Source organism: Lepisosteus platostomus, chromosome 21 (genome assembly GCF_059453375.1).
Source record: "Lepisosteus platostomus isolate fLepPlt1 chromosome 21, fLepPlt1.hap1, whole genome shotgun sequence".
Classification (NCBI taxonomy): Eukaryota; Metazoa; Chordata; class Actinopteri; order Semionotiformes; family Lepisosteidae; genus Lepisosteus; species Lepisosteus platostomus.
Window position 1 is genome coordinate 10,440,705 of NC_142631.1, and position 24,608 is coordinate 10,465,312.

The window sequence follows — 24,608 nt, forward strand, 5'->3', positions numbered from 1 at the left end:
GAAAATGTGCCCATTAAGTTTCCTGCAGTGCATGTGCATGGGTTGCAGCTAGCCACCCTGAGTATTATTAAATAATGTACAGTACAAAAGGGTATTTAGAACACAACAGTAATAAATGCACTTTAACTGAAATTATTTCCCTGGGGTGGAGATGGATTACACATAAATGATACATCAAGAAAGTCAGAAAAATTCCAAATCCCTGGCAAACCACTAAACTGGGAATAGATCAAACACTTCTCATACAGATATGTCTCAGATCCATATTATGTCTGTTAACAGTCTCTGTTCTGAAGACTCTTTCGTGTTTGCTTTTCTAAATACACCCAGTCGCCTGAGTTTTGGTGTTCAGCTTGGAATCTGTTGCTATTTAAGATTTTTACCTTTGCTTTGTCTTTAACACATGCACATGTCTTAAACTGGATCCTGGAACTTAAAATGGCTTCAAGTACTCGTGAATACCAGCAGCTTTTAGTTTGCTTTCACCATATTCTATGGAGTTCATCCCATTACTGGATTTTCCATTTCCCAAATATCCACAGGTGATTTGTCTATGGTCCTAGGGCAGAACAAAATCTTATGTACATTGAAGCTGAATGCCCTTTTTTATGCTGAGGTATTAATGTTTCCTTCTTGTTTTCTCCATGATTGACCCATCAAATTTAATGACTTTATACAGGCACATACAGTATGCCCAAGGCCTCTAGGTCTTTTTAATATACTATACAGACCAATAGGATGAGTAGATATGGAAGTGCAATATAACTGATTATTTTATGAATAACTGCAGTGCCAGTGACTAATAGCCATTGTGTTTTTAAAGAGAGATATTAGCTTTGTATATTACAGACACAACATGTCTGTAAGAATGTCAATATGTTTTATATATTAATATGTCAAATAACACCTGCACTATACCACATTTCATTTCTGTTTGTTTTCAGTTCATGCATGGAGAAATTATATTTATGCCAAGAGGGGAGAAAACTGTTTCAAGTATATAACAGTCATCTTTTAGAAACTGTAAAAAAAAAAACTTTTCTTGTGTTTGATCAGGAAACAGACGGTTGGTTATCTGAATGTGCATTTAAGCTTTGTGTGTGATAGGCAGTCAGTGACAGAAATTAAACACAAGGTACTCACTTTATAGTATTTAATCATGGATTGAATCTAAAGGATGTAGCACACTTCTACAAACGTTTTTTTTTTGCATTTCAGTGTTGTACTTTGTTATGCAATCCCTTATTTTTCACCCTTCACTGTCCCTCACTAGGTATGTCATTCCTGGCCGTGCACTCCACATGAAGGCAGTGTCAATGCAGGCTGCCATCTGGATGCCTGCTATTGATCTGGCAAGGAGATGGACTTGACTTTCAGTGCAGGTGTCCAAAGAAACAACATACAGTATGTGTCCAGTCTGCAAATGAAAGTGTACAGTCACTTTCAACAAAGAAAAACAGAATAACATCTATTTACCACTACATTATTTTTATTTATTATATATTATTATTTTAAGGGTGATAATTTAGGCACCCTACAGGCTATTTATACAATAGGTTTCTTGTTGAATTTACTGTAAACATTGGATTTCCCTTTTCATGAAAGACATACAATGAAAGACCTGCCGTGCTGTATAAAAAATGCACATGTTGAACATACACTATAAAAGTAGATATCTTCTGTCCTAAATCCCCTTAAATTTATATAACGTCTTAAACGCCTCTGTCTTATAAGAGTTTAATATACTTATCTATAAGAGGTTTGCTGACAAATATGTTTAATGTAACTATAATTATAACAGATATGCATAGGTTAACCAACAATAGGTATTTATTCCACTTCATGAATTAATAAATAACTTTGTTTCATGTGCAAAGCGATACCAATCCTTAAAACATCTGCAAGGCAGGGAATATATATGAAAGGGTAATACGAAACCCTTTTGTAAGTAATGTGTTGCCAAATTGCTGTTTTAACACATCAAAACAGTAAAGTCTATCAACCCGGCTGTGAAATAATGGAATCATATTACCACTTAGACGAAGCTCGAAACTCAAGCCCTAATACACTGTAGTACCAGTACTCCTTTAATGATATCTGCGCAGAGAAAGTCCGGAATGGTTCTTAGGAACAAGATGTCCTTGCTTATCCAGGATAACGCAAAGATAACAAAAGGATCTCACATCCACTTTTTTCAACTGAGTTCCAAACAGTTTGTCAAGAAAGGTAATCTGTAATATAACTCACATACTAAACGAAATGTGTAATGTACTATTTCAAAATAATCACAATATAATAACCCTGCGTTTGCTTAATGTAAAAAAAATCAGATTTCAGAAAATACTATGAGAGATTTATGTTAACATAAAACTGGTAATATTTTATCAAAGGCAATTTTGAAGAAATGAACACATCCCACGGTGACCTTTAATTCATTTAGATGCTGATCCTGGTTCCCTTCTACAAATTAGCCTCCTTATTAACATGCCTGTGGAGCTCCTGTTAAGGCCTAAACACCTTTTCCTGTTGTTGTTTTTCACCACAAAGTCTAGCAGAAATTTAAATGAAGTTATTTTCATGGTGTCTGCGCCGACTATCACATTTCTAGCAAATGTATACCAAAATGTCCATATCAAGAAACTAGACTTCTGATGTTTTCTTTAAAACAGCACCCAAATCAAGATGGATGTTCTATGTATTTGGCACATTTGTTACAGCTGAGAATGACAACAAGTGTTTATTTCCTCTCTGTGTGACATCAGCGCAATGATTTCATTCTGATTGAAAAGAATTGTAAGCAGCCTCCCAAGTGGCTCAGCTAGTTCTGTTGTCCATGGACGACAGATCTGCTCTTATTGCTCTATTACCTGCCTGTGACCGGGATGCTGTCTGCAACAGTGTTGTGTATTTGGCAGAGTGTTGGAGGTGTTGAGGTGTCACAGGGCATTGAATCATGTGGTTTTGTAGCCGTCTCTTAGCTTGCAGCGTTAACAGTGAGAGCAGTTCTCCATCTTCTGCTTTACTCTACTGTTTGAACTTTGAACTCATAGCATGACAAGACAGTCTATTTTTTTGAAGGAACATGCTTGCGTGCAACAGCCCCCAGGAGTTGATATGATATGCAGCGCCATACAGCCAAGAAATATCTTCCATTGTAAGACTGATATACTCCAGTAGGATGAGAATACAGTGGACACCCCTGTCACTTTTAATGCAGGTTACATTGAAGCTAAACTTGTGAGTTTGCAGCACTACAGTGTACAGTATGTGTGATGGAAACACAAAAGGTGACTTGCTAACGATTTGTGAAGAATCCCTTTTCTGTTGAAAACGTCGCTTTTTTAAAAGTGTGAATTGATTTTTGCCCTCTTCAGACAATGCCGTCCCAACTACCAATTGTCTTTAATTTCCAAGTTAAAAACCGTTCTCGCATGAAAAGAAACATAATAAAAAACACATACAGTAAAACAAAGAAAACGACAATCAAGCTAATATTAACACTCATGTTTTGATACTCATGTTTATGATGGAAACAGTAATTGGATACCTAAAGATTTCATTTAAATCTGGCTTTTATTCTGAATACAAACAATAAAACCAAGTTTGCATACTTCGAGCTATAAAGCATTTTGGAATAAACCCACACACACATTCAACAACAGTAAAATCTTCTCTCTGTGTGGTAAGACACAGGTATGTCAGAAAAAAATATAACAAAACCTGGATTCACTGTTGTGGACAATTTAAATCCCTAGGTCTAAATAGAGATGTACTCAATAAGAAATTGGGACCAGAATTAATATTCTTCATTAATCTGAAATTTCTCTTTAATTGGTTCGCAACTGTTTGTTTTATTTAGAAAAATATGATGGGTCAGTGCTCAAAGGAAATTGATTTCATAGAACACATGGGTCTCACTGGCATCGATTTACACAACTCTGAGCCTGGTGTAAACACATCACAAATATCTACTGGAAATTTCCATTCCACATATCCATAGTTTCTTGTAGGTTACCAACGATGCTAAAGGATAATGTTATTGACTGTGGTGTTTTGGAAATGGCCATTAATTGGAGGACCACAACATTTAAACCAAGGTAGGTTTCCAACTACATTTCCAACTGAATATTGTAGGTTTCCGACTACAACTGTTGGGATAAAAGAAGCACTGGAATCAGGACTATAATAATAACAAATGGTCAGACGGGCAGCACAATGCAGCAGAAGATACTGTACATGGTCAGTAGAAAATGTAGCAGACAGAGACACAAATTAAGTACAAGTCTTTCTGAAAAGAAAGCTTTTGAGTCTAGATTTACATAAACTCAGGGTAGGTGATTCTCTGTTATCCTTAGGAATAGAGCTTTGTGGTGTAGCCAGAGCTTTAGGACAAACAGAAGATCAGTCAGACAAATGAAGGTTTTCGAGGTGGGGAGTAGACATAATAAGTCAGGTAGGTACTGAGGTGCCAAGCCATGTACAGCCTTATACTGTTGGTGAGCATGAAGATTTTGAAGTCAGCTCGAAACCCGTTAAGAAGCCAGAGCAAGGACTTGAACACAGTGATCACTTGTACATGACCTGGTCAGGATTCTGGCCGCTGAATTCTTTTCTGCAACAGTCAAAGACAACATAGGATTGGGAAGATTTTTAAATAACCGATACATTTACTATATGTTTTCTTTATTCTAGCGTACTTTATAAAGGTAACATTTGCATTGTGGACTTTTGATTTGGACATTTTTAATAGATTAATCACTGTTGTTTTCTGCACAAATTTGCTATCCCAACCAACTATCTCTGCAGGACACTGCAAAGACACTGGATAACGTGGTAATACAGTAATACGTTACTACTAGTGAGCCCAGTTTGCTTCTCTGTCAAATGTTTGTCTCTCAAAATCTTTTCACACGGTAGGGATGTAAGAAGTCACAGAAAGATAGTTTAGAGAAAAACTCTTCCATATTTATTTCACAGGGAAAGGCCTCTTCACAGAGACAACAGAGACAAACAAAAGTGTACTGTATCTTCACCCGTTATGCTCTGATGTAATCATTCTTGAAGAGTTTTTGTAATCTTAGTACAGCCCCGGTCAATCTCTTGTATCACCGTGAATGTCAAGACAAGCACAGAACATAGATTTACCCACAGAATGTAAAAATACTGGTCACAGAATTTCTATTCTGATGTCCAGATGTCCAAGAAAATCACCGAAAATCACTTTTAGCAGTTAAACTAGTTAACGTGAGCATTAAACGAGACCTGCCTTAGTTCTACAAAACAGAATAGAATTGGAAGACAGTCTAAGGATAAGAAAGAATTGAAGTATAGCACAGGGAATAGGAGAGATAATAAATGGAACAATTAAATAAGAAAGGGTCATCAGTGGCTGGTCCTTGTTTGTAAGGCAGGAGGTAGAATGTGCGCTTTTAGTCTAATGAGATAAGATAAGATACGATAAGTCTAATTTAGTCTCATTATTATGGGGTCGGGACTGTCCCCTGTTTTTATCGGACACTGACTGGGATTCCCTTGATGCTGGTATTGGCATTGCACTGCCGTGTGTAGATAAATTCTGTGTGTGGCCAGCTATCCATATAATCGGGACCCCTGTGGCCTGACTGGCACTGATGAACCTTGAGTGTTATCAATGAAAGGCTGCATCAGTCTTCTCCTGCTTTTAAGTCGGCTGTGCCCCTGTGGTGTGAAATAAAGGGGGTTAATGTGCACATTGCACACAGCTTGCATGTTGTGCTCATTCCTTCCATGCCAGTGTGACAGCTGTAGAGCTGAGACAAACGAATTGATCAATGATCAATTCCAAGAGGAAGGATATAAAAATAAAATTATTAATTAAGTAATAATAATGTAATTATTGTAATAGTAAGGAGTAAATAAAGATGCTGACATAAAAAGTACGAGGCCTTATTGTCCTGAGAAGGTTTTAACAGGAATGCACTTACCTCATACCTAAACCATGACAAAATCCATCATATGGATTCATCAGTGATTCACAGAGCTTGTGAACTGATATACTGTAGGAAGATTTGCAACACAGGGGATTAGATATAGGTAGTTCAGATATAGCTAATACAAAGATTAATAAATACATAAATTCATATTTAATGGAAAGAGATTGTTTTCTGTTAATACTTTTATCCGGTTAAGTTTATCATTCCTGGATGCCTTGTGTTGGGAGTCATGCAACACAGCAAAACCTTCTTGACACCATCATTTACACATAAACCTATCCCTCTATTTGTTTTGCCTGGTTAACCTACAATTTTTTACATTTTATTAGTCACTTCTCTGTAAATTGACCTCCATTTTAAGGGATAAAATTCTCATGCAACTCAACAGTTTGAAATAGTTAAAACGCTTTCTCTTTTAAGACATTAACAAGGGAAAATGTTATATATCTTCATGTAAGGTGTTTCTTTCTCTTTAGTTCAATTAATCTATGTGTGTTCATGTATGCTATAAGTGTATTACAGCACTTTGAATTTCTTGAAACGCATACATAATAATTGGTTAGTATCATATAACTGTTTTTAAAAGTTAGTAAACTAAGTCAACAATTTATCAGACTTCATCCATAACAGTCACATACATTTGCCAGAAAACATTTGCATGTTTGTCCTGCAAACCAGTCTATTATGCTGCAACTGGAGTGAAACTATGACATTCTGACCTTTAGTCTTAAGCACTTTGCCTTACATGATGAATGTGACTACTGACTTTGAATTGCTCCATTTATTTTTAATAGGCATGACATAAACCAAACCATTTATAAACCAAACCATTTTATTTGTATGGAAAGCTCTGTGGTTGTAATTGCAAGATAAACCCTCCCAAGAAAAAAGGACAAATTTCCATAACCTCCGATGCCATCCATAACATCTGCACCAGCAAGTACAGAAGCATTAGTGGTACAGTATGTGTATTGCAGTATGCATTGTACTGGTTTGTTAAAGGTCCTGAATCTTGGGAAATTCTACAGCCTAAGAAGAAGATGGATTTTGTGGACAGAGTAGTGGACTTGATACAGAGGTTTCATGACATAATGTAAGCCCATTTGGTGATCAGTGGGAAATACAATACTTTCATTTATAATAAAAAAATGGCTGCATTCTTGGCTTTGATATTATCCTTCTGCTTGCTCAGTAATGTATTAAAACAAGCCTTGAATCGTTTTACTGTAGCATTTGAATGAGTGTAAGACACTAACTTGATGGGGACTTCTGTTTTCTCAGAAAACTAAAAACACTTAGATCTTTTTTATTTGCTTGACACCCATGATCATTTTAGACAGCATTAAAAACTGTCAGCAGTTCAGACAACTTACTGCTTGCAAGAACCACATGCAGACAACTTACCAGACGCAGTGTAGCAGAATGGGGTAGTGGTGAATTCACACCTCACTCAGTAAAATGCACAGCTGTATACTGGTACAAATGCAAAGCTGCTTTGCATAAAACTGTGATCAAAATAAAGAAAAGCAAACTAAAAACTGAGGGATAGGGTTCATCACCAACCTCCAATGTCAGCTGTCACCATGAATAGCAGGTTACTCAGTGTGTATTTGGACTGTACTCATCTTCCCTAAAAGTCTGCCACCTTGTACAGTATGATGAAACATGGAGATGAATTGCGTGCAGCTTTGGGTTAACATGTTCTGCTACTAAAGCCAAGACGCAGAGCTTTTAATTTCATCATCTGTGTTGTGTGTCTGTGTCCAAACATCTTGAGTAATGGGACAACTTTAATTGAAATTGTTCAATGTATACATTGTGACAGATGAAGAGTTACTGTGAAGAGTGAAAATATTGTTTCTTCAGAGGTTCATCAATGTGCCGAAAGCGTTCTTTCAGGACCCTATACAGACGACACGATCCGGGGTAGAGTGAGGAAAACATGGGGGAAAAGCATGCGGGAGTCAGAAATGAAGACAGGGGGCGTGTCCACGGTGCGCTGGTGTTCGGGGGAGGTGTGGCCGAGGCAAACAATCCAGAAATAAGTCCAAGGGGAATCCGAGAGGAGGCAGAAGTCCAAAGCCGAACGGTCCATCCAAGACTAACGGGGTTAAAAACAGAAACCGGGTCGGGAACAGAAACAGGAACTTAAAAGCTTGACGGGACCAGGCGCTTCCGGGTCCCGGACTCGCCTGGTATGGAAACCAATGCAAAGCCCGGAACAGAGTAGGCATCTGGCTTTTAAGGGGAACTTTAAAGGGGGCTGGAACAAGGAGCAGGTGTGGGAGATGAGTAAAAAACAAGGAAGGGCTGGAGCGTCCTTAAGAGGAGGGGTTTTACGAACGTAACAATTAAATCATATTGTCTTGGCTTAGTCAATACTCTCACATACTTTTAAATTATATATCTTATATTAACAGTGGTTAAACAAATGAAACAGTGGCCTCTCAGTGTGAATATCACATACGATGTCGTGTCACCATGAGCAATGCACTATGCACCCTCGTATTTTAGTTTAAACATTATTGGATGAGAACCCATAATTTCAGATATGGCACAAAGCACAGATGTTGTCTGTGATATTACAGTGGTGTCCTAATTCAAATGCACAAAAAATGTCCCAACCAAGTGCTTTAAATAGCAAACACAAATGTTCCCTGACGATTGCTGTTAAGAGTCTGACCCTGCTCAAAATTCTGCTATGGTACCAGCTTAAAGTCGATCGATTTCTTTGTTTGATCTCACTGCTACAGATTTCTTCCACCAGAAAATCCCAGTCATTTTTTGAATGAAGTCAGCATTAGGGATACAAATGTCGATTCAATTCAGTTTCAAGATCTCAAGGGAAACACTGCAAAAATCCTGAATCAAGTGCAGGTGATTTGCAAGTTGAAATTCTAAAATACTTCTGTATTTAAAAAACCAGGTGATAAGTACTGTATTGTAACTCCACTTTACCTTTCCTATGCATATACAAAGCCAGTTAACTGTTAACATATAACCAACTGTCAAAAGATTGATAGGTCTTTGTAGGTTTCTTGCAAGCTAAGTTATTAAGCTCATGAAATTGTTAGATATGCTTGGCGTCACAAATTTGCAAACCACTATCAGCTTTTACAGTAGTTTTAATTAAAAGTCAGACTAGTGCAAATGAGGAAAGATATAAATTCTGAGAGAACAATTCTGAGGTCAGTACTGCAATTGGATAGGAGAAAGCAGGAAAATGTTTGTTCTTTTTACATCTGCATTGCAATGTTCTGCAGACTGGCTGTGGAGCTAATGACTGCAGATGCCAGAGACAAAATACTGTACAGTTTATCCTGTAATCTTGCAGTCTAGGTGCAATGAGGACGGGACCTTTTTTTCCTAAAAGAGTTGTCAAACTGAGGTCTTCCTCATGGGGTGAACAATCAAGATCCCATTGAGGTTTTCACACAATCAGGTTGTTTAAACCTGATGCTATGGCTAGATTCAGTGCAGGTGCTCAAATCCTTCTATCTCATTTCGACTAGAAGACCAGAAGTTTCCTAACTCTCCTCAGTTTCTTTATCCTCAGATGTTTGGTATGATGCTGCAAAATGGTTTCTGCATTACAAAACAGATGTTGGCCTCAGTGTACAAATGTCCGTTCAGCAGTACAGGATACATAATGTAACAGCATACAGTATGGCATACATAATGTACAGTAAGTGTTCCTAATTGCTATACTATAATAAAGGAACAGGAGAAGGTTTGTTCCATGCTGAAAAGAAAAGAGACAATATTTTGGCTGTGCAGCCTTCTTCTGTGAAGAAGGCTCCACAGGTGAAACATTGTGTCTTTACCTACTTGAATAAATAACTACCTATTTGAATAAACCTTCAGGTCAGCCGAAGAAAGCCCCACAGCCGAAACATTGTGTCTCTTTTCTTTTCAGCATGGAATAAATTTACCCATGACTTTGCACCCTACACAACCTGATGCTACCTACTTGAACTTATTCATGTTATAATAAAGCACTGGCAAGTCACAATTTTAGATATAACCTAAAAGATCATTGATCAACAAATTAAATGTTGGACTGGGGATTAGACATTTTAAGGGCCGAACATGACCTGTGCATTTTACTTCTAGAGGAAAACATTCAGCAAGCAATCTGTGATTCCTCCGAACTGGAGTGACCTGAGCTTATTGCTTGTAATGAAAATCAATCAATTACAGCCATTATGATACTATAACAACATAATGACATTTTACTAAATCACTTGACAATTTTGTGACATTTACCTATGCCAAACATGGATTCATATGATGAATTCCAATGAGCCACTTGCCCTCTTAGCTTTATTGAACATTGTGAGAGTGTTTGAGGTTTTTAGCTTGTAAACAGTAACATACTGTGAAAAAAAAACATCTTTGGTACAAGATACACAGCAGAGGTCTCATTTCTACTACAAAGTATCTTAAAAGTTATTAAACATTTCAAAATGTTTATACAACATTTATACTTGTTAGCTTTAGTACAATAAAACATTTTATTTACGGTACTGTTGAAATTATTTTGATATACCTCCAGGTTAGTAAAAGTGTATTGTGAAAGCTGGTATTGTAATTGTCTGAATGGTAATTGCAAGTTCCTTGATACAGTATATGGACAACTGAGGCCATAAGAGACATGTAATCATAAAAGAGTTTAACATATTTAATAGCCTTATGGAATTTTTTTACAAGTTTTTGTGTTTTGGTGGAAAAATCTCAAAATGGTAACCTTTATGGTCTATACACTAGATGACAGTATAACACTGCACCTCAGACTAAAAATGCTGACGCATTCAGAAAAGCAATACAATGACATGCATGGTTGAAAAATCTGTCTTCTGCACACTTTCCACACCAATCTAATGTAGTAGCCAACTTGTGGCTGTTGTCATTTATATTTAACCTAGGATGCAGTAGGGTGGTGTGGCTGTCCAGCAGTTAGCACTGTTTCCTCGCAGGTCTCGAGTCCTGGATTCGATACTGGACTGGTGATACTGGGTGCTTCAGTTTCCTCCCACTTTACAAAGACATGTTGGCTAGTTTTAGTGATGTACTGTATCTGGCTTGTTCCTGTGTGCTTGAGAGCGTGTCTGTGGCCTAAGGTGGACTATTACTTTGTCCAAGCTGAGGTCCCACCTTCTGCCCTGTGATTCTAGGATAGACTCAGTGGCAGGAATGAGCAGCTGTCTGATAATGGATAGTTATGCTGCTAGAATGACACAGGGAAATTACAAAGAATAACATATCAATGGCATACAACGAACTTCCAAGCTTTTACACAGTATAGCAGGTGTGCATATTACTCCAAGCACTGTACCTAAAAATTTACATGTGTTCAATACAATCAACAATTCTTGTTTCCAGTCTGGCGACTCATATCTAATGCTGACTGTGTTGAGGACCAGTTAACCACAACACCTTTAAAAGAATAGGCCAAATAATCAAATTCATAGGTGTGAAATGATAAGTCAGGACATGGGAGGAGTGTGGTGCCTTTACTGACTACCTGCTTTTGTATTACAGTATGTAGATATAGGGGGTTTGGTCCAGGATAGCAGTTTATACTGGAACAATTGTCAGAAGACCTCCAGTAACATGTCTCATCACATTTTGTCAGATCTCAATGGTGGTACGCTCTAGGAAGATAGCTTGGCCAAGCACATATCAGAAGGTCCCCTTTTTAAGCATTGTACTAATTGCCCTCAAATCAGATCCCTGCAGAAATGTCTGAAAACAGCCTATAGACACATTAAAGCAGCCTGAAACATGCTACAGGTCTTTTCCACGCCCTACGGGGAACTGCAGACACAAACTATACACTGGTATGTGCATTAACAGTTCCTAGTGATCAAGGAGCACCACTGCCTATTTCCCCCTTACGTGTGCCTTTGAGAGTGATGTCGTGTTGTGCTCTGTACCACAGAGCCATTTAAGATTTAATTTAAGAGCATTTTCGGGGGTTTTTTTAAGACGCTAAGCTCTTCTTTTAATAAATAAAAATCCTTGAAAGTCCACTTTGTTCTACTTCAGCAGGTAGAAGAGGTATTTGGTTGTCAGATTACAATAAAGCGCTTCTCTGTGTCTCGGCCTAACCCATTTATCACTCGTTCCAATTGCTCTATCTCCCCCCCAAGGTGTGCAGCTCCTCCGAATTGTGGCACTTAATCAATCAAACACATCCACACTGAATTTCAATCAATCCTCGAGTTAATCTACCCAAGAATTGCCCTACTCCATCTGTAAAGCTTTGGCAATCATTGATGTGCACTTCACAAGATTTAAAAACAAATACATATACAGTATATAAAACCCCAAATAAGTACCAATAAATAAATACCAATGAGATATGCAATATTTTTTTTCTTGTTTCCTCTGGCAGCTTTTGATTTACATCATCTCCAGGCTCTTTATTGCAAAGCTGCTTTGCAGACTTCTGTTTTTTTGGCAGTACGCTTTTTCTGGGTATTACAGCACGCTCCCCCCAGCTGATTCTAAATGAAATGAGCTGCCGTTATGAAAACTTGGAACAGCCACTTTAAAAGCAATTTTATCCATGTTTCCAGGTTACGTCTTATTGTAACTTCGGATGAGACGTAAAACTGAGGTCCTGACTCTCTGTGGTCATTAAAAATCCCAGGGTGTTTCTCGAAAAGAGTAGGGGTGTAACCCTGGCGTCCTGGCCAAATTTGCTATTGGCCCTTACCAATCATGGCCGCCTAATAATCCCCACCTATGATTTGGCTTCATTACTCTGCTCTCCTCCCCACTGATAGCTGAGGTGTGGTGAGCGTTCTGGCGCACTATGGCTGCCGTCGCATCATCCAGGTGGGGCTGCACATTGGTGGTGGTGGAGGGGAGTCCCCATTACCTGTAAAGTACTTTGAGTGGAGTGTCCAGAAAAGCGCTATATAAGTGTAAGCAATTATTATTATATTTGTGTCAGTCTTAATGTGAACAATATACATAGATTCTACCTGATATGTACAGAAATAAGAGAAAGATACATTCGTTAAAATGTGTCAGCTGTTGCTTGATTATTTGGCTGTTTACTTGAGCCACCACAAAAAGGACAACGTGAAATTGGATTACCTTGTATGATTGAACATTATTTGTATTAAAACACAGTCAAATTATGCGATTGTTTTTGTAACCCATACTATACTAGTAGAGTTTTCTCTAGGTTTTTCTCTATAGTTTTCTCTTTCAGGCAAGATTTAACGGAAACAAAGCCTCAGTAGAGGTTCTGCCTTTGCCATTTCTGCTTGTAGGTAAATAAATGTAAAATATACTGTACATTAAAAGGATGGAATGGTCATAATACACATGTCGTGGAAGATGAGGCTTTATAAACAAAAAAAAAAGATCTGAGGATTCATTAAAAGCATTTTTGAAAGAGGTTTGAAAAAATCTACCAGTGTCGCATGTAAGAACATTTCACCGCGATTTAGCCTACTGACGCCATTATCCTGCACGTGGAATGCCCCACGTTCATTTACAGTAAATCAGAATTAGGTATCTTGCTCTTGACACATCTACAGTCTCCAGAATGTCCATGCTGTTGATTTCCCTGCAGGTTTCGCTGATGTTTCCTTTTTTTCTAAGCACCGATGGTGGTAGTGGTGGGGGGGGGGGTTGGTCCTCTCACCTCCACAAATTAAGATGGAAAGCTCCGTTGTAAGCGTTTACGTCTGCAACACAGTAACTGTGGTGGGAAATGTATATTTTCCACTATAGATATGTGCTATGTCTTTATCACATCAAAAAAACACGGCATGTTATATGTAGTTCAGAAAAGTCTAATTTTCCGTCTCTGGTTGGTGTCTGCCCTCTTGTGGACATGTTGAGTTACTACATGCTGCTGCAATTCCTGTTTATCTGTGTCACATAGGAAATAACTGTAGGTTTCACAATTGCTAAGCAATATTGATTTCCCATTGCCGCTTACTTAATTAGGTATTGCATGTGTACACTGTACTTTTCTTAACTTGCAATAATTACAGATATCTATTATATTGTCAGGTGGGTAGCTGCGTCAGCATGCGTAGGCTGCAAAGGAACAAGTAATAGGTTTATTCCATGCTGAAAAAAAGAAGAAAGAGAACACAACGTTTCGGCCGTGGAGCCTTCTTCAGGACACCTGAAGAAGTGTCCTGAAGAAAGAAAGAAAAGAAGAAAGAGAACACAACGTTTCGGCCGTGGAGCCTTCTTCAGGTGTCCTGAAGAAGGCTCCATGGCCGAAACGTTGTGTTCTCTTTATATATATTCAGGTGTCCTGAAGAAGGCTCCATGGCCGAAACGTTGTGTTCTCTTTCTTCTTTTTTTCAGCGTGGAATAAACCTATCACTTGTTCCTTATTATACTGTCAGCTGTTTTAAGAGTCAGGTTTCCAGCAGTGATTCTCAAACCTGTTCTGGAACACTATTAGGTACCAAGAAATATTTTTTGTATAGGGGTGGATGCCAGAAATGATCATTCCCTCCTTTAGCACGCTGCTAAAGTAACTCCAGTACCTGGCAGGAGAGTTGGAACGGATTGGAGGAGAGACTAATCTATTATTCACATCACTGAACATGTACAAATAACAGGGGCTGGTGTTTGCTGAAAAAAACAATGGACACATAATAAACTTGGGGTGCTGTCTGTGTGGAGTTTGTATGTTCTCCCTGGGTTCGCATTTGTCTTTCTCCTGATGCTCCAGTTTCCTCCCACAGTCCAAAAACATACTAGTAGGTTAAATGTCTTCTGGAAAATTTGACCCTGGTGTGTGCTGGTGTCTTTGTGTGCTCTGCAGTGGACTGGCGTCCGGTCCAGGGTGTACCCTGCCTCGTGCCCGCTGCTTGCTGGGATAGGCTCCAGCTCCCCTGCGACCTTGAACTGGAAGAAGCGGTTAGAAAATGGATGGATGTTTTAATCCTCATTATTTAATAATAGCGGAGAAATGTGCAATCCGCGAAGCCTACCAGAGCTGAGGGTGTTCTGATGACTACAAGAGATTCTCTATTTGAAAAATGACCCTTCTTCCCGGTTGTACTAGACAGCATAGTGATTAAGAGGTGGTAATGATCTATCCTCTGAAAAGGAGGGGTTATGAAGACAAACACTGCAGGTTTTCACTAACAAACTGTTAGATGCCAGGTGATGACCTTTACCAGCATTCTGTTTCCATGGTACAGAGCAAAACAATGGAAAGACAGTGTCTGTGGCTTTAGAAATCTGAATATTTCATGCCACTGATGATAATGAGAACATACTCTGTTCTCCCACACAAAACACTGTTGTCTTTACTGTTAAGTATCCAGGCTTTGCTCTCTGTACCTTCATGTGATCCTTGATTGCTGAAGCTTTGAAGGACCATTCTAATCATTTCATTATGAAAGCCAAATGAAAAGGTGATGGAGCCTTGTCCATTTTTATCTCATTGGAATAAAGTGGAGGCCCATTTTGATACATTTTTCAAACTTTAGTTCAAAGCATGCACATTAAGCAAATTGATCAAACGTTTTCATTCTGACAGCTGAAAGAAAAGACAAATTCTTTGAGTACAGTAAAACATTTGAGCCGTTCTTTTAGTTGTTGCCGTATCATACTGTTAATGCATTTGAAAAGCCAAGGAAACAGTAAATAAACATCATCACCCGTATGCCTGAACAAATACATGATCAAAAGGGAGCGAACAATTTCATATGGAGTTTAATTATGATCTGAATTAAAAATAATGTTAAAATACAGCATATGGAGGTTAGGTTTTTCATTCTAAGGCTGGGAGGACTGACCGTATAAAATACTTGTCTTTGAAAACACTAGCAATTTATCATTTTCTAATTTATATTATTTTTATTACAACAAGTCACTGGGTGCAGTATTAAAACGCATCACATACTCAGGTTAGGAAAGTTATCATGTATTATTCATTTCTTGTTTAAAGATTTTCTGTTTTTTTTTTTTTGGTTTTAAACTAAGTTTCCATAAAAGTACCAAGAATGTGTGGAGAAACACATAAAAAACCCAAGAAAAAATCTTGCCCTCAAATGAATACTTGTCACAGTGCAGAAGTCATGAGCATTTTAGTGGATGGAATGACAAATACAGGCATTTTCCAAAGTCCTCAATTTCAGGTCTGGTTAAAGGGAGATGTTTTCCAGGCTGATATTTCTGGAAGAATGTGCAGTTCACTGTAATAGGTATGTGCCTTTAAGATCTAAATTGAAACAGATGTTTCACAGAAACAGAGACAGGAAAAAAAAAAGATTTTCATACTTGTAATCAAGCAAAGATTTCTTTTGTTTGCTTGAGTTTTTTTCTGTTGTTTTTTTCTGTAAACTTACCCTGTGAGTTTCATTAAAAACACCAACATCTGTAAATCATTAACTGTGCTTTCTGGAAAACTCAGGCACACAATGAAAAGAAGGATACATCAGCAATCGAGCTCAGCTGCAATACAGAGACTACTAGTATACATCAGTCTGCACAATATCAGACCCACCACACTGCTTAAAAGCTCAGTTAATTTGTGACCACATATTTATTACAGTACATCTGAGTCATATTGTGCCATGCATTTTTCGTAAACTATCCAGATAATTCAAGGCATCTTGACTCTTTGCAAATGGCACGGACTCCATTAACATGAAGTGGATTTTTATCTACAAAGATTTTTTAAAGGAGCTAAATGATTTTACTTCCTCCAAGGGGTCAGGCAATTTGTCATAGAAAAAAACAAAACATACAGTATATGTTCCAGACTTTTATGCATGCAGAAGAGAATCTGGTTTTGAAAATTTGAAAAGCATTACTGTGTGAGCAATAGGCACTGAATGGGTGCCATTAAGATCAGTTCACCTACAATGAAATTGTCAAACAGATTTTACAAGGAAGTGTGAACCTGCTAATTTGTGTACATTTAACAGTCAAATGGGAGTTGTTTAAAAGCATTTGCAGGTGTTGCTGTAGTATTACCCCTTTCATTGTGTGTAAGCCCTTCAGGAAGTACTTCATTTAATTAATTTAATAACCATCAAAGGCTTATTTAAGGACCCTGAAATAATATCCACTTCCTTCAGGTGCAGAATAAATAATCGGATAGAATCGGATATCATTTTTTTGTATTCAATGAAAAAAATATCCCTGTGCAATCAATGTGTAAAATGGAAAAATAAGGGCTACTCAGAATCATGCATATTCGTTGAATAATACAACTGTAGCCATTCAAATTCATTTCCATATCTGGAAATGTCATATTCAATAATGTAATTTCAGTACACCTTGAATCATAAAAAAATTGATGGCACATTATAGGTGTGCCATAGCATACTTTTAGGAGAATGCATCATATACTGTACTGTACTTTCCAAAGAATATCCTGCACTCAGCACAATGTGGTCCCAAATGCACATACTGTACCAGACAAACATGTTAAATCTACAAATGGTGGGGACCACAAAAAATAATCAAAATGAAATCACCAAAGTAAGAGGTCTGGTGATATTTCATGAGTTAAATTAAGGAAGGGTCTAGGAAACGTTACCACCCAGAAAAAGAGTGTGTCACTGTATGAGTACAAAATAATAAATATGCTGCGAATCCACTTATTAGATCACATATAACTGGGGCCGATTTGAGCCTACTGACTTTTAATTGCCTGCAATGGTCATATTTAATGATGACCCTGAACCTTAGTTACCATTAAATTGCATTTCTACTCTCTCAGCATGAAAAGGCGGCTCTAGATGGAATGTTTACAGTTAGTATAGAGTGAGGCACTCTCCTATAGAGACCTGCTGCTGTAAATTTAAGAAGAAGGGAGATGATTAGTTATGGCGCAGAATCCCCTGAGCTGATAAATTCACGCTCAGCTGAAAAGTGTCTAAGGTTCCCTGCAGGCCTTTGTGTTAATCACACCTGAATGGTGGAAAAGGTCATGACAAGCCTGGTGTCTGTGTATATTAACAAGTGTAAAATGACAGTCAATGGGCACCCATACTCACAGTACATCAACACATACAGGTTCATGGATTGTAAGTTCTCTAAAAAAATGGACACTCTGTGGATATTGTTGTTTCAGGTCTAGGTCTGGCAAATCAATTTCAGATCCTCAGGTTATCATGAGCTTCAGATACACAAATAGTATTTAATACGAGTATGCCTGAATTGTTCTTTACTTAAATTAAAAAAAAATCAGTTCCAGGAATAATCCAAGATGGAATTTTCCTCACAAGGTACGATCACTACACATGTACCAACAAATCTACTGACATTATGGTGTGAAATTCTTCATCTTCATGTTTAATGTTTATAGGTCCGTTCATTCATTGTATTTAATATATTTGCTTTTAACTTAATTAAATTCCATTAATAACGCAGTGGTCAGTCCAGACACATACTGGTAGGTTAATTGCCTTCTGGGGAAAACTGGCCCTGGTGTGAGTGTGTGCACGTCGGTGTTTGTGTGTGCCCTGTGATGGACTGGCATCCTGTCCAGGGTATACCTGTATACTGGCTTGTGCCCCTTGCTTGCCAAGACAAGCTCCAGCTCTCCCACAGCTCTGTATTGGATTAAGTGGTTTGAAATGGATGGCTGGAAATTCCATTAATTGCTAAGCACTGTAGGCGCCTATGGAGAATTCAGCATTTGAAGCTCTCTGCACGATTTGAGTACACTACGCATTTAGGTATCTTCTCCAGAATTCTTAACATGCAGTGATTATGAAAATAATAAAAAAGAGATACTCCATTTATACTGACTGACCAGTATAATGTAATGACATTAAAATGTAATGTATTTTAAATATAGTTTATGTGAAAATGCACTAGGTATATGTGTAAAAGCATGTATAGTTTATACTATCTCAAGCAAAATCAAATCCATTATCTGTAGGATGATGAGATTTGATCCGTATGTATGGAAAAATAAATGATCTTTACATATATTTGATTTTATCGTTAAGCTACAAAACCTTTGCCAAAAGCATTTAACATGAACAGAACCAATTAGGTTCTCTCGTACAGTAATTTAATGTTGGGTGCCAATTTAATTTGGCTGTGCTGCAAGACGGTAACCAGCTTTTATTAAAATAATTGTTAAATCAATACAGTGAACATCCAAAGAATCTTATCATTCCGTTTATGTATGTTTTTAAAAAATCGTGATTTTGGATGCTAACTAAAAGTTGGTGAGATTAATTGATCATTCATAGCTGACCATGATCAACTCAAGTGCCTCTGACTACTGCATACGTTTAAAATCACCTCATTAGAGAGAGAGCTGTCTGGGCACGGGTCATGAAGTGATGTAGTGATGCTACATCAAGAAATAAAGGAAACAGTATGCTCTTCTCATCAAGAAAATAACACCTACTTGCCATCAGTATATTGGGAGCTAGACTAAGAAAGCTCACTATCACTCACTGTCAGGTGTGTTCATAGATGACAATGTCTAACCCAATAGCGAAATGCAGTTCATCAATGATAGGCCACACTTTGGGTCAAAAGTAAGTTTGATTTGGATCAAAGTAATCAGCAAGATCAATATGAATGTCCAAGTTTAATGGTCTAGACAGGAGAACACGATCCCTTTAGAACTCCATCTGTACTGACTGATGGCAGCCTATTTGCATGGCACTATATTGACCAAGGCCGAAGACCTAACCTTCTGTGGGTTTGTCCTGATGTGACAGCATTCCAACAGGACAACAAGCGTCCTCCTGCTGCTTGTGACAGTGACATTCCTGTGAGATGGAAATGTGACATTTATGCTCATCAGAACTGAGCCCATTGAAGGGCATGTCGCACAGGGCTCAGAGACCAGTGGAACAGGCACGTGCTTGTCCAGAATCTATGAGAGAGTATCTGACAAGACAGCATCTGCACTCTTGTGCAAAGCACGTGGAACACTGCTACAACTTGGAATGCTCACAGCAATGACCACACACACTACTAGCCTGTGCCTGTGCCCTAGTGGTCACCCCTTTTGATGACAAATATAAATCATCATAGTGAGTTTACCTATGTCATGTCTGGTCATTTAGATGTCAATGGACCTGCAACAATTAAAACTATTTTCCTGGTGATAGCCTGAATCTGACCCTGAATCTGTTGGTGTACAGATATACATTTCTTTTGATGTTCACTATATTGTGCTGTAATCCACACTTATACTATTACAGCATTTTTAACATCACTTGCCCTGTTAAACGTTGTACACTTAACATTATCAAGAGTCACGTTAAAGTCAAATCCAGATATCTGAAGTCAAATCCAGGTATCTAAAGAAGACATTAAAACTACATATGCCATTTTCTGTCAGAAAATGTTGACTTTTTCCCAATACAGTATTTGCATGAAAAAAAAATGCCTGAAATAAATGTTGTGGTCTATAACCTGCCTGCAAATGTCTGGCCCAATTAGTAGCTGTATCGATTTATCCATTTTGAGATACATAACCACCCCACCACACCCTGTCCCACTACTGCACACATGCATATGGGATTACTCAGGCCTTGAAATTAAACAGAGTACTGTATAAACATACCACTCAAATTTCTCTGCGGCGCAGAATTCCTGCAAATACTGCCGATTAAAGAACGCAGTGAATGGGGTGATTTTTCCATCAACATACTGTATATGAATGGAAAAGTATTTGAGCATATGCTTTATATTGACCGATATTACATTAATATGGATTTTTCTATTTTTCCTGCTTCTGCAGGAAACAGATTTTTTTCCATCTTATCTCACAGGAGGTTCACAGCATAATGCTCACAACACACAATCATTACTCTTGACACAACAGGACTTGCTTGAGTTTAGTGCTTTTGTTTTCATAGTACTGTATATGATTTCAGGAATCAGAGCAAAACTTGTCAGACATTTCTTGTCTGCTTTTAACAAAGCTTGGCATTTTCTGTTCACAGTTGTATATTTTAACAGATTATACTACCTTCTTGTTTCCATGGCGTGAACATTGATTTTTTTATAGCAATTTTTGACAACACAATGCAATGACAGAATCCAGTACCGGTTTTTCTTTAAAAAACAAATAAAGTGACAAGGTCATGGCAGTACAACTGAACAAATATGACAGTCACAAAGAAGTCAGTTTAAATAAGTTACACTTATTTCAAGCATTTCTGAAATGTCAAGAATAATTGCAATACATTTCAATCAGGGTGGGACAAAAAATATTTTTCCCTGAAAATTTCAAAGGTGTCCATTTCATGCCAAGACATTTTAAGTGTTATTTTGTGTTAATTTTCAAAAGGCTACCCTATCTCCCAAAGCCAGCACTGAAAAGGTCACCTCTTTTCATATAAAACAATGCTTTTTGAATATTTTTGCTGCATGGTGTTTCTTCATAGGGAAATCATAGAAGGTTTATCAGATGTACAAAACTTTCTGTAGGATGAAAGGGACTATTTTAAATAGAAATAGCAGTATAGAATAGTGGTTTGGAGCTCCAGACTTTCAGTTGGAGTTTCATGTTTGAGTCTCTGTTGAAAAACTACTGTTTTACACCTGAACAATGTATTACACCTCAACTTCAGTGATTCTCCACATTGCATGAACAAATAAATCTACAACAGATTTTAAGTGGGAAGTCATATATTCACGATCTACTCAGTACTGCACAAAGCAGCCTGACTAGGAAACAGTACTGTACACTACAAACACTACATTGTGTACTCAGACCTCATCTCTCAATAAAATAAACTTTCTGATAGTGATTACTCATTTTTTTATCATGCCTTTGAACTCTTCCTTCTCTGACCTATCTGTATTTACTCTTGACTCATACTTCCTTAGGCCATCGTTTACGTCAAGTGTGAATGTTTGTGAGGATTACATTTTCAGTGTTTTTTCTTAAATTCCAGACCTGCACTCAATAGACAACTTATTAACTGCATCGAGATTTTAGAGACGCTCATGGTTCTTTCTACAGATTGGTCATGTGGGGGTACCAGCCAATGTCGTGATCTCCCTCGTCTTGCACCATTTCTGTTCACTGGCGTTACTTACTACGCAGGAAAAATAGTATACGTAAATGCAAATACAGGCACATTGTTTAGAAGTGGATTTAAAAAACGATGTGTGTAGGGCTATGCTTCCATCTAGTGGCAATTCACAAAGACCATCTCGTAAACGAAGGAGCTCATTGACTTCAGGTGAACCACGTCTTTTGATTCAGCAGTAAAAATATTCCGAAATGTTTCTAAATCGGGAACTATATATTGTTTTATGAAACATGTTGAATATAAGAATATGTGTAGTCTCATAGCATAACGTGTGGTTATGAAATAAAACTAAATTGTATTTCACTCCTACACTGACTTTCGACTAGTAAAACTAAGAGATTTGCACACTACAGGTTGAATCAATTTTAATTTTCCTGTTGCGATAGTAAAATTCAATGACACCAACATACTATGGAATTGGAGCTTCACTTAACTGCATATGGAACATAACTATTAAAGAGAAACCATATACAGTAGAATTAGTCTATCTTCTGTCAGAGATTTTTGTTTGGGGAAAATTATAAATCATAGTTTGATAGCTCTACTTACATAACAATGTATACTGTACGTCCATTTTTCTTTCCAGAAAAATGTATCTTTGGGTCGGTGCACCTTTTTTACTGCATGTTACACTCGCTCTACGTAGCTGAACAAATCCCTCTGCACCTCGCACCTGTGCAACGCGTTTCCATTTGATATGCCAGCTCAAATCTTCACTTAGTATGTTGTAACAGTAGGAATAAATTAGACAGGTTTAAGATTCCATGCACAGACTACTCAAGACGTTTGCCCGAGTCCCCTAAGAGTATTAATGCACAAAGACCAGGCCTCCGTTCTGAGCTATTTAGGTTAATATGAGAAAGCTGTGAAGTGCTTTCAATGAGACAAGCAGCATATACTGTTTCGTATTCAGTAACAGAATGTGTCATGTGAAGGAATAATTAGGTTCTTGTTTTCCCATTTCACGAGTCCTGCTTCATTTAACCTATAATAGTTTATAATTTAAAAACTTAAATATTGCAATAATGGTAAATATACTGTTTAGCAAATGTAGCTTCTAACAGGGTCGATATCGAAACAATCGTTGTATTGTAGTATTTTATAAATCGGGTACTTAAGCTTACCACGTTTATGAGAACAGTTATACTGTATTTTTACAGGGCACTGTATACTGTGGTGCCGAACTTTCACTGAAAAACAGTAAATGCAATGTCAATTATGAATAAAAACTTAAATGTCTAAGTATTTTAGCTTTAGCCTAAGATGTTGAAATGCGCCAAGAGCAACAATCTTACCGCTATTAATGCGGAAAGTCTGTTCAGTTCAAGTCAATAATGTTGACATTGATTGAGCATCTTCAAAAGACCCCCACCTCCTCTCCCTACAGCAGACTGAGCTTTCCTGGTTGACTACCGCAGTACTAGTTATTCAGAGTGGCTTGTGGCAGAGAAAATTTTGAGTAACTGTTGTGCAACACAGTCATAACACTAGTTTTCAGGTAGAGCAAAAATGGTGCGGAACAAAGACAAGCGAAAGCCATACTGTACCTCGTTATCTCAAAACTGCACCCTTTCCTCAGCAGGACCGCTCTCTTCCTCATGATGCTAGAGGATTTGTCCCTGGCGAGGTATATATTAATATCCGAATTCATGAGTGCCGACAGTCCAGTTAAAGAAACTCCGTCAAGAAAATTACAGTCCCAGGCAAAGCTTTGGTTATAACAGCACAGCGCTGCACAAATGCCTGCAAAGGAACAGAGAACAGAAAAAAATGTACTGTACAACACACAAAAAAAAGGCAAAAGTCACCCGCAGACTTTGTCTTTCTCGTCCAAAAAAAATTAACTAGATGTCTTGCACCATGGTGGTAGGTGTACTGACGAGAAACTCCATCTAGGCAGGGTGATGTTCGTTTCTTTAATGAAGGGAGGTCATGGTAACCTGCACCTGTCCCTGTACAATTCCAGGTTTTCAAAAAAAAGTACCGACCTGAAATCTAGTCAGCTTTACAGTCAGAGCTCTATAGTAGTCAGTGATATACCACTCCTTCAGCCTCTGTCGAGAGTCCGCGGGGTCCTAACGTCTACCAAAACAGTATGTTGATCTGGACAGAGTTGTGAGAGAGAGAGAGAGCAAAAACCGGCAAGAGAAGCAAAGCTGAAAATTACTTGCTCATGGTCATTAATAAATGGGCGGGGACACAAATACATGTAGAAATTAAATTACGTATGGGTGGATTCTAGTTTAGTGTTAAGACTGCTATTTCGCATCTCCATGACTTTTCATTAAATACCGCCGCATCTGATACATGAATTGTACTGTATAATAAGTCAATTTTAAACGATATCATTTATCTCATAACACTCGCGAAGAAAAGTGCGTATGTTCCGTTCATGCTAACTTGTAAATCCAGCAGGCACACAGGCATAGTTTTTATGCTGTCGATGCGTACTTTTCCAAAATGCCCTCAAAGTACAATAACTAAGTACTGTATAGTGTATGATGTCATTTTTTTCTCAACGATTTCATTATTTAAAACTTTGCGGGTTTGTTTTTAGCGTCCCCTGTAACTGGATAAGGCAGTTTGGAAAATGGATGAATGGATGGATGGT

General features: G+C 37.9%; 2 protein-coding genes across 3 annotated transcripts in view; one reads left to right on the forward strand and one right to left on the reverse strand.

Annotated features, from left to right (window-relative positions):
- Positions 1-24,079, reverse strand: part of garnl3 (GTPase activating Rap/RanGAP domain like 3) — a 141,063-nt gene extending 116,984 nt beyond the window's left edge. Inside the window, exon 1 of one of the 2 annotated variants that reach the window (XM_088614920.1) lies at positions 23,545-24,079. In XM_088614920.1, coding sequence (XP_088471046.1) covers positions 23,545-23,648 — 104 coding nt within the window. In that variant the 5' untranslated portion in view covers positions 23,649-24,079. The remainder of the gene's footprint in view (positions 1-23,544) is intronic. The other variant, XM_088614918.1, reaches the window with a different exon arrangement.
- Positions 1-24,608, forward strand: part of ttll11 (tubulin tyrosine ligase-like family, member 11) — a 309,887-nt gene that overhangs the window by 95,212 nt on the left and 190,067 nt on the right. The window lies entirely within an intron of this gene.